Source organism: Leptosomus discolor, chromosome 4 (genome assembly GCF_034619465.1).
Source record: "Leptosomus discolor isolate bLepDis1 chromosome 4, bLepDis1.hap2, whole genome shotgun sequence".
NCBI lineage: Eukaryota > Metazoa > Chordata > Aves > Leptosomiformes > Leptosomidae > Leptosomus > Leptosomus discolor.
The window spans coordinates 27,722,288-27,734,307 of NC_141394.1; the positions used below are offsets into that span (position 1 = coordinate 27,722,288).

The window sequence follows — 12,020 nt, forward strand, 5'->3', positions numbered from 1 at the left end:
TCTTGATCAAGAAGTGTAGTGATAGGATGAGGGGTAACAGTTTCAAACTGAAAGAGGGTAGAGTTAGATTAGGTGCAAGGAAGAAATTCTTTACTGTGAGGGTGGTGAGGCACTGGAAAAGGTTGCTCAGAGAAGCTGTGGCTGCCCCCTCCCTGGCAGCGTTCAAGGGCAGGTTGGACGGGGCTTTGAGCAACCTGGTCTAGTGGAAGGTGTCCCTGCCCTTGGTGTGGGGGTTGGAACTAGATGGTCTTTGAGGTCCCTTCCAACCCAAACCATTCTATGACTCTGTGTTTGATTCTGTCCATATCACTGGGAGGCAGCCAAAGGGAATACTCCAGATAGTCTCACTGACACCACATACTACCTCAAGGTAAACCTGTTTTTTGACATTTATACTTTCAAATTGTTTCAACTGACAGAGGCAAGACCCAAAACTTGCTTCTAGACTGTCCACTGGAATGCCCTAGTAATCCTTCCTTCTGCAGTAACACTTGGAGCTAGCAGATGACTTTAGACCATTTCACCTTTTCCTTTGCATTGTAAGGGCTTCCGAGATGTCTGTATTTGAGGAAGAAGAAATAAAAAGGCAACCTTCTGACCCAATAATACAGTTATTGGAACAGTCAGTGCAGGAAAGTTGATGGAAAGGTGCAAGGATCAATTGTTTTAATGGACAACTATGGGGTAGCTTCTCCCTGGGAAAATGTCTTCCTTAACTTCATGCAACTCGGGTAGAGGATTCATGCCCTCATGATGAAAATAACACACTGAATAGTGACTAAAAGTTCACAACATCCACAAAAATCTCTAGCCTGTTGAATTCTTCCTATGCTTCTCACTTCAGTGGTATCTTAACTAGCTGAACAGAGAAATTACATCTTATATGGAACAGTAATTCATGTCAAATTTGTTTGTTCACTTACCATGAGAGAGGTTAAGCAGAAGCAGCTCATTTACTTTGAAAACAGTCATTATTCTACACACCTTTACCATATACCCTCTAACACCTCTTCAGGCTAGTGTAAAGTCTCTATCTACCTGAACACATTTATTCCCACACTTCTTTAAAGATGTGGAGGCCAGATTTGACATAGGCATGCCACTGATTTCTACTACAACATAACACGGTCACTTTTACTTTCTCTCCCTTCTGTAAAGTATTGTATTTGCATTTTTCATTAACATAAACAGCTTAGCCAAATGTTTTTTACATGTCCAAACAAATTCAGAGCCTAATAATGCAGATAAATGATATGGATGGTTCTTTTCAGCCTCAATACTACTTCTGAAAAGCTGGACACTCCCCATCCCACCTTCCCAAAAAGCCCCTTAGCTAAGTATCTTTGCTGATGTTGCCCTGTCAACAACACAGTCAGAAGGACCTGTGGAAATCCCTTGGTTTTATAACTGTAAATGCATTTAAGAATAGAAGCATCATCACAGAACCCCTTTTCGTTTTCCCTGCTTCTAATTCACAGGCATTTTGCCTGAGATTCCATTAGTATTCAAGTTTCCCTTAAAAATTGTAAAAGCTTTTTGAAACAGTGAATTGCAATTAAGTGACTTCCACTGTGTCAGTCCTATAGTTACAGAATATCAAAAGATGAGACAAAATACCAGACAATTCTTTGGTAAAACCATCCTAGTTCATTTTAATCCACTCACAAATTTCAATAGGCATCTCATACAGAAGTAAGGTTTCCAAATCTGCAGTTCCATTTATCATTCTTTTTGCAAGAAGGTTGTACTCAATTGCATAATTATGACAGAAGATTTAATCACAGTTAAGGTGCAAGGTTCTAGCCTGAATAAAAGTCTACATAGAAACTTTAGTGTATTGACCAAGATTTTTTTAAAAATGAGAAATCTAGCCTTTTCTCCTTAAACTCAAGCTTTTCCATGCTCAGTCCATACCTTATCTCTTCATTAAAATATAAATTGTCTAATCTCAAGAGGCAGTATATGCCAGCAAATTATTATTACAGGGAGCATGTCCCTCTGAGAACATGTGAAAAAGAGAAGAGGAAAACCTTGTCAGCCAGTAAAAATAAAAATAGTAAACTCCCCAAACCAAATCGTGAACATAAGACACCAAGCACTAATGGCAAGCCTCTCCACAAGCAATTTCGGAAAAGAAAGAGAACCCAATGAACAAACATCTGATGGAAATCATAGGATAACATTTGCTTATCAGATGGCAGAAGCTTACAGGACTTCGCTCCAGTTCCTTGAGGAGTTTAAGAATTTGATTAGTGAATATCCAGTCACCAAAAACTACCAAAGAATACGTTCACTTACTCATTTCAGTTAAGGAACTTCCAGGGTACCAAAGGATGCATGTAACCTACATTAAAATATTGTGGCAAGAATAAAATCCCAGCAGGCTTCACTGAGGCATCACAACTGGATTAGCAGGAATTCCAGAAACCAGACTAATCCTCTGCTCTGTCACATACTCTTACAGCTATTTGAAAGTAATGAGCTATGGGCTAGTGCAATGCTACAGTAGCATTTAAAGTAATTAGACAAATACTGATAGCAGATTAATTTAATTTAAGATTCTTTAATATATATCCAGTTTATCTTTCTACACGTGGTCCTTCCCCAGCAGAAATGTAATAGCTTAGCAATATATATTGCAACCAGATTTAAAAATATAATCATTTCATGCTGAAGAGCTGTGCCTTATCATATAGCCTTTTATAGAAACACAAAGCTAAACATAAATGTAAGAATAATACTTCTGTGTTCAAAAAAAGCTGATTCCTGACGAGCTTCTATAACTCCCTAGCAAATCATGAGAATTCTTGTTGAAGGGATTCCTGCCGTCTAAAGATTTATTGTTATTTGGCGACAGCAGCAACAAAGCCAGGTAAGACTCTTTTTGCATAAAACAACTGAGGAAAAAAGTACCCTCAATTTTCACAATACACTGGTTTTTGTAGTCTTTTCTATTTCATCAAACTGAAGATACTTGAAGAAATTCTGTAATCTGGTTCAACCACTCACTTCAAAATAAGAGAGATGAGAGGGGAGAGGTGTACACCGATGAAATACTTGCCAACCTACACCTCTGCCCATCCTTTTAAGTTCACTAAGATTTATAAGAATATATCTTGGCATTTCAGAAACAAAAACTTCTCTCCCCACCCCCAACTTATCTAAAACATGTATCTTCCAGAAAACATACGAGTTTCATGGAGCAAAAATTATGAGTGAAAAATTATGACTGAGTGAAAATGATGACCACCTGTATGATTATGTTTCTCTCTGCGATTGAGGGGACCGCTAACAGCAGTGAACTCGGTAACTGTGGATCTAAACTTTGCAGGGTGTACCTCGCCAGAGTTAGCAAGGAATTGATGTGACTCTCCCTTCTGGAAAAAAAACAAGCTTCTTGTGACAGGCCTATCCAGGGCACTGTCTCAACCTATGCAACTCTAAAGGAACTTCACCGATACATACAATTAAATACCTATTATATTTTCAATAGCTGCCTAAGGGATGCCTGAAGCAGGCAGACAGAATATTATATTAAACAAGAAATCCAGACAGAGTTTTGGTGCTGGCAGAGGAAGAAGATTCTTCCATTAATCCCCTGTTCTGCCATTCACAGGACTGGCCACAGATCCTGGGCAGGTTAAAACAACTCAGTTAACCTGCATTTTCTGCCTTACATTTCAGACAATGAATTCTGAAACGTTAGAAGGTGTTTTAAAAATAAAAATGAATTTGTGCTATCTCAACTGTGTGGTGGCAACATGAAGTAACTGTTTCAATTTTTATATTTAAATAACATTTATGTCACCCCTAGGAATCTGCTTTAAAGGCCAACAATCAAAAGTTATTTGCATTAAACAACCAATAAAACACTTCTGAAATGTATTTTTCTTAGATACTTTCTTAGATGTGTACTACAAGGGGTATACAGTAATATTCTTGACTACAACACATTCAGCAGCAAACCAAACCAAAGTGCTGGAACAAAGAATCACGCTCATACCAAAGCATAAATGCCTAAACTGGCTATCGGTGCGACCTTCAATTTTAAATGGCTAGGTCACAAATTGAACATACTCGTCTCATTAGTCACTTAACGCTTCGAAATTTTCTCTTGGCTATTTTTTAAAGTCTTCCTTTGTCTGCTGGGTAAGAACTTCATTTAAGCGATTTCTTTATTTTCTGGAGGTGGAACTTTTACATAGGCTTAGAAGCCCACAGCTGGCGTCAAGAACAACAAGCTAGTGTTAGAGCAGCTTTCAGGGACAAGGCACGTCCAAGACACATCTGAAATAGGGCACCGATATCCAACTAAACTACTGAGGCTTAACAAGGTACTACCTATCACAGGTAGGTCACAACTGACCACAGATGCATGTTGAGCCTGTGGCTAATGGAAAGCAAAAAGTACTTTGGCCTTTCTCACTGGTGTTTGAGCCATCAGCTGGATCACCTAAACTCAAAAGACTCATCATTTCCCCTGTTCAGATACTCTGAGACAAGGACTCCTGCCAGTATTCCTACTGAATGTCTCTTACTAGTTTTAAATTCACACACTTGATTCAAGTAATTCAACCGAAAAGCAATTATGGAAAATAGTCAAGTACTTGGTTCTATAGAAGAATAAAATCACAAGACAAGGATGTTATCGCAGAATGTTAAGCGATATCCCTCTTTTATGTTATAAAGAGAGAATTACTTCATTTAAACTTTAATGAAACATGTAGAAATTGGAAATGAATGTCCATTTAGGTGGCTTTGTGCTAAAACGCAAGAAAAATACAATTTGCTTAATAAACTGCTGGCACATTTGAAACTGAGCTTCATCATAATGCCTGTTAAAGATTCTTTTAGGGACAACTCCATCAATTTAGTACCTTTAACACAAATGGATCAAGTCTTGCTGTGCTCTCAGCACAAAGGAGACATTTTCAGTAAATGTTTGAAATGCAGGATTTCTGACAAAGGTGGCAGACACTACCACTTGTGGAAGCACACATTTATACAGGTTCTTAAAGGGTGTGATGTATTAGCATTTAATGACCCTGCATATACCACTGGTACTAAAAGGGGAAAACCTCTTCCCCCTCCATTCTTACAGCTGTATCAAGTATGCCACATGTTATGTGATCCTTCCCTTGTGCTTTGTTTTGACACAAATCAGGAGATCAGCTCCCAGCACTCCCACCAGGTACTCCAGGTCCATCTTCTGTGGCTGTAACACTCCCCACATCAACACTGTCAGTGTCCAGCTCCAGAAGAGATGCTTTCCCTTTAAATAAGCACAGGGAACTTGTGCCATACAGAAGGCCCAGTGTGCAAGTTAACCAACTCCTACAGCTCACTTTTGCCAAGAGAGCCCTGAGCACCTCTCCAGTAAGCCTGCTGGACATGGGAGCTGAAGGGCCTTACCAGCAAAGCTGCATCACCAAAAACCCCTGAGCACAGATCTGCTGACCAGCCACCAAAGAGGGCTGCACAGCAAAGCCTTGGGCTTGAAGGTAGAAACAGTAGCTGTGGTACCGCCACTTCTTTTGCTGCTCTCTCTGTCACCCTAACCATCTCAAGGAATTCTCACTCCCCTAAGGATCCTCCAGCACAAAGGCAAATGAAAAGACACTTTCCAGGTTTTCGGACAAATTGAATGTATGTTTTAATAAACTCATTTTTCTGGAACCCTATCACTCTTTAAGACAGAAGTGATGAATTACTGTGTATATCTTGGGGCTATTCCTTAAAGGAATGGCAAAACACAGGTAACAATTTTAAAACAGTGAGAGGTATGCCAAGTACAAAAGTACTTCTATTGTAATAACGAGCAATTTCAATACGCCAGCTGTAAAAGAAGTTCCTGGAATGTGATTAAACTAAATTCTGCTTGGCTTAGAGCCATGCAAGTATTTCTTTTTCACATTCCCATCAATTACAGAAGTACAGTAAGTGTTTTTTTTCTTAAGTGCACTATTACAGGGGACACAAATAAGCCATTTTTCTTCCAGCAGTTGGAGCTAACATTTTTAAAATACCATATTACGCATTTGGCAGACTTGAAGCATGCTCCAGTTTTTACTTGTGTTGCATTAGTAAGCCACGCCATTTGAATCAACTGAAAATGGGTAGTACAACTGCATGTCCTAACCAAACTACATATGCTTACAAAGGTAGACTTGTTTTCACTTCAGTGCTGGTATAAGTATTCACAGCTGGGACAGCAGTCATCACGGGCAGAGAACAACTATTGTTAACTGTTTACATGCAAACAACAGCAGATATGTACCATGAAGGAACCCGTTTAATGGAAAATTACGTTGTATAAAGTCAGAGTTACCATTATAAATCCATGGTTTAGATTGATAATTTTATACTGAGATGTTATTAGGACAATTAATAATCCTACTAAAAAAGAAAAGCTAATCAGAGGTATGCACATACTTTGCACACTTTTTAAAGTGAAATATATCACCCTCACAAACACGGCCTTCCGTCACTGACAGTCTACCAAAAAAGTAAAATTAGAGAAGTGCAACATATTCTCTCAATGCATATCAGTTGTAGTCTGCCTGTACCTTGTGTGCTTTTGTCTCCTCTTACAGAGGCCCCAAACTACAGTATGAGGTTGAATATGAGTGTGTTTCCAAGGATAAAAAGAAAATTACCCATTTTCTGAAGCCTCCAATCCCATGTGGGGTGCACAAAAAAAGACATGTCTGAAGTGCAGGGGTGAGTTTCTACAATAATAGCGTAAAAAATGAATGTCCTACAGAATCAACCATTATCATTAAACATGATAAACTATTTTTCATGCTAAACTCTTTGACTCATATGATCATCCTACAAAAGAAATCTAGATATCTCACTGAGAGTTAAATATCACCTTACTCACATTCTATATAGTCTTACCAATCCTTTACATTCAGAGTGTAAAGCAGGTACCAGGGGCACCTGACCATACAAAGGTGGCATTTAGCCAGATGCACAGGTAGGGATGTGGAGGAACACAGTTCCATTCTCTTCAAGGCAAACTGGTAAACTGCAAGAGCTGAAAGGCCTGACCCTGTACATCAGACTGCTACTCACAGGAGCTCTCTGACCAGTGCAAGGATGACTGAGAGACAAACTACCGCAACTAGAAATTGTTAAATGTGAAATTACGAACACGTTGAACCAGAAAGACAGCCTGGTTTTGTGGACAGCTTTATGCTGGATGGTAAGGAAGATCACATTTTCTTCAGTTTAATTTGATCTCAACTACAGTATTAAACACTGAGGTAAAAGCATCACCTCTGTAGTACAACACCCCTTTGCACTCAATCAATAGAAGAAGCTCTGCAGTACTTTGGAGACCTGATCAGATTCATTGTCCAGTAAATGCAAGGGAATAGTCCGTCACTTCAGAAAAGACACCAGATCATATCCTCAGTTAGGTATGAGCTTTCTTTAACAGTATTAGAAAAATACCTGCTTTGCAGATACTCTCAGCCCTCAGTGTTTTCAGAGCCTGTATCAATAGCTGTTCAACAACAACAAGTTAAATAGCATATTCCTATCCAGCATCTTGATTACTGCCAAAATACCTTATCTGCAGGCACTTTTTATATGTCTGCCATTTTCTGCCCCTTAAACTCATTGGAAAAAAAAAAAAAGAATCCTCTTATAAGACATTGCTAAAACCATCTTCATGGTTCAACACCGATCACAGTAAACTTGTCTTCATTTTTCCCAGTGCCTCTCCCTCACCTTTACTTTAGATGCCAACTGTATCAAAGAAAAAACTTGACCAAACCCTATGTCCTTGCTCCAGAATTTTAATAACTAACCTCAGTCAGCCAGTGTTTCCATTCCTTATATCTCTTTCTACAAACTACCCTTAGGTTTCTTGCATTTTCCTCCTTAGTCATGCAAAACATTCTCCCATACATAATTTAAACAGCTATTATCTTATATTTCTTCAAATGCCATCTTTGGTCTTATGTCTATCCAGCTTGATAACCATCAAGAAGATTATAATAGGAAAGTGAAACTTCTGGCTTTCTCATCATATTTTCTTCTCTTGCACGTCTCTTGTTACCATTTGTCTGTGAACACGGAATCAGACACAAAAAAACCCAAACAAACCCCAAACAAAAAAACCCCACACACCATCAGCAAAGCTGCGCCAGGTCTGCACAATATAGGCTTACTTATGTCAATGTTCACATCCTGTCTTTCTTTCAAGATATGATTTACCCGATCTATTCTCTAGGCCTTCAAACCTCTGGAGCAAGAATTATCATCTCTGCTCATATTATAGTTAGCACAACAGTGATTTAAAATAGGTTAAAGCTCTCAAATATTACTACAGTAAATTACTTTTTATACTGCCAATTCTGTTAGATTTTATTTGCAATAGTTGGCATGCTAGTACCATGCACGGACCTTTATTCTATTATCTTTCAAGTGAAAAGGCAACTATTGCCCAAAACCCTTCTTGCATACCCAGCTGAAGAAAGATTTACTCCATCTAACGCAGGGTCGTAACATTTAGCCTTCCTTCACAGTGGAGTGGACAGCCAAGGAAGGGCAACCACTCTTTGTTGAATGCTGAAGAGTGGTAATGCTAAGAGAGTTCAGAGTCACTTTTAAAGTGACTTTTAAAGGAGTCTAACTCCTACTGTAGATGGTTGGCCTAGACTACTTACAATCTAACCATTGTTTGGGTGTTGAAAGCACCAATCTATCTAGGCCACATGAGGTACTTCCGATTCACTGTTCTCCTTCCATCACAAGCCTAAAATTCAAGGAGCACAAAACCTCTGATCTCCACTACGACAGTGCACAAAGAAAGTGGCTGTACCCCATTTTGACCCCTCCTGAGACAGGAGGAGTATAATAATATTTGCAGAGAGAAGGACTCCAATGTATTAGGCTTTAGAAGAGGTAATACTATTGGGTCTCTCTAGTACCTCATCATAGTCCCCTGGTTATAGATGACATATGGAAAAAGCATGTGGACTTACTGACAGTTCTTTGATTAATTTCATTAGTTCCCTGTGCCCGTGCTTCTCAGCGATACTTGCTGGATCGTCTCCATATTTGTTGGTTATTTTGCAAGCCTGTGTGGCCTCAGGACAATCAAGTAGAAATGTTGCAAGGTTCTTTAATCCAAATCTGGCTGCACAGTGAAGGAGAGTAGGAAATTCTTCCAAATGACTATCTGTATGTGGAAACAAAATTTTCATAAAGAACAGTTTTGCTTTCATAGAACTTCTTCCACCTTCTTTTACAAAAGTCCTTTGAATATTAGTGCTACAGAATCACAGTTATCAAACTGCCAATACAGAACTCATACGCAGAAACAATTCCTCCAAATAACAGTTTTACAATTCACATACATACTTTAATAAAGGAGCCTTTCGCATACCTGGGAAATCTCATTTATTTTTTTTTCTGAGAGGGGGATTTTAAAGCACTTTAATTCTATTGAGAAATAAGATTTCTTGCAAGAGGAAGAAAATTCTACAGCCAAGATATGCTTTTGGAATATTTTTGAGATATTTGAATGGGATCGTTTTATAGGTTTATGGTGCCATGTTTTCATATTAAAAGACATCGCTGAAAATTCACATGACTACCAAAGACTCGCAAAGCAAACTTTGCTTATCCCTGTAATGAAAAACTAACGTGTTGGACAACATTTTTAGGATTTATCTGAAACAGCATGATATTAATTTCTATCACAGACTTCGTTTTTCACTTTGGAGGACTGGGACAAAGCTAAACTGAAGTTAGTTTGTCATTTCAGCATAGTCCTGTATTCATACTTTACCAGCGGCTACAAGCTACATACAACAACAAAACACACAAACAAAAAGAGAGATCAAGCACAAACAACACTTCCATCAGGCTTCATACTCTATTTTCTAATAATTTGTTGTTTGTTGTGTAGTGATTTGTCTATATACATCAGCATGTGGTGTATCTCTTTTCCAAGTATGCATACAGCCTGCCCCAGGCACCATCAACTTCTTGCACCCTCAGGGGCTTTCGGCAGTGCCTTTACCACCTGCTGTCTGAAGAAAACTGTCCTCTAGTTTGTTCTGAACCTGGCTCCTGCTAGGTTCAGTTGATAGTCCCTAATTCATCTTATTCACCATCCTTATCTGCCCTCTCTGAACTCCTAGCGATTTACTCATTCCCAAAATTTCTTTCTTGAAGAGATCCAGTCTACTTAACTGTGCCCTACAGAGAATCAGCTCCATCACCCCTACTGCTCTTTTCTGAACCTTTTCCAGCTTTAACGTAACTATTTTGAGATGATAGGAGAACTGCACACAATACTCAACTTGTGGGTGAGCCATGTAATTTATGCATTGTCATAATTATGTCCTGTTTCGTTCTCTATTCCTTTTCTAATAGTTCCTAGTATTTCATTTGCTTTTCGATCTGCTGCCTAGCAACAAGTTGATGTTATCATGGAACTGCATGGTCTCATTCGTCAGTGCTAATAGCCTGCTCAAAGCCTCTCATTTTGTATGACAACATTGGACTGCTTTTTCCACTTGCATCACTTTGTTTTTACCTACAGTGAATATCATCTGACATTTTACTGCTTAACTAATAAATCTCATAAGGCCTTTCTATTTTTTTCCCCAGGTAGTCCTCCTCCTTACTACCCTGAATACTTTGTATTACTAGCATAAGTTTTTTCCAACTGTCTGCTTCCTAGTTTTGGCCAGTTATTCATGCATGCCAAATCAACTACTGACTTGATCAGGTTTGCTGACTCATAAAAAACTACAAGAAATCTATAAAGCAAGATTTCACATTACATAAAATTTATTTTATTACAATTTCTATTAATTTGGCTGGTAGAGACAACACATTAACCTGCTTCTAGCTCTCAAGTTCCCCAGGGAAATTGGGGTTTTGCACCACAGTTACACCTTCTAGTACTACAGAACTCTAAAATTGCACACTACTGTTAGAAATCCGGCTATTTTACTCCTAAATTTCCTCAGAGCTCTTATATACCATAGTCCTGGTAATTTCTTTGTGCTCAACCGGCCCATTTTTGCTAAAATGACATGATTCCTTCAACTCCAGACAGTCTCTTTCCATGTGTCTCCCAACCAGGACTATAACTTGGGAATCTACAGTTTCTTCTAGTTTTCTTGAGTTCTCTTTCATATCCCTGTCACCAATTGTCCTACAGGCTAGCCAGTATGTTTTCAGCCCTTTGTGTGCTTGAAGAAAAACTTAGTAGTAGTTATGACTCCTTTTGGAATTCTCTTAGCTGCCAGTCATTACAAACTTTCTCGTTTTTACATTCTTCTATATACTAAAATTTAGCTCAGCAGTGGTGAATTTGTGCACCTTCCCCCTGCCCCTCCTCTTGCTCCTGCAGAATGTTAATATGGGAAAGGGTAAAAGCTCACCCCACCATTAGATATAAGAATTCAAGGAACAAGAACAGTTCTTGGAATAGATACAGCTAAGTACTGATCAACCAGAAAAACTGTAGGACATTTCTTGACTGTATTTTGGATAAAGAATATTCCACTGCTACTCCACTCCAATACTGTGTTGACACAAGGTATTTCAGTGGGCTACATCTCAGCCAAAAGTCACATTAATGAACCTGAATTTATTTTTTTAAACAAATTGAGTGTTGCCTGACTTTAATTTCCACCAGGCAACCCAAAATCCAACCAAGAAACTGTAAATACACAGCACCTGTGTAAATCAAGTCACTCATTTTAGACACCTTGGCAGGCTGAGCTTCTGTCAACAAGGGTATGTGTTTAGCCTATATTCCTTTGCAATTGCAGTGTGCTTTAAAATCCTTTAAGTTACAACAGGGAATCTTAAAACTCTATAGTAGCTAGGTTTTTGAGAGAAGTCAGTGCCATACAACCTCTTTACTCCATATTGGTCAACATTTTAAATGAACTTCCACAAACTGGACTCAATTCTGTAATTAGAAGAACTATAAATGTCACCCCAGAGTATAGTCATTTGACTTGTTATTTTTGGCTATACTT

General features: G+C 38.7%; 1 protein-coding gene across 1 annotated transcript in view; it reads right to left on the minus strand.

Annotated features, from left to right (window-relative positions):
• Positions 1–12,020, minus strand: part of BANK1 (B cell scaffold protein with ankyrin repeats 1) — a 146,924-nt gene that overhangs the window by 84,018 nt on the left and 50,886 nt on the right. The window contains exon 10 of the mRNA XM_086464796.1: positions 8,997–9,193. Within this exon, the coding sequence (XP_086320922.1) occupies positions 8,997–9,193 (197 nt within the window). The remainder of the gene's footprint in view (positions 1–8,996; positions 9,194–12,020) is intronic.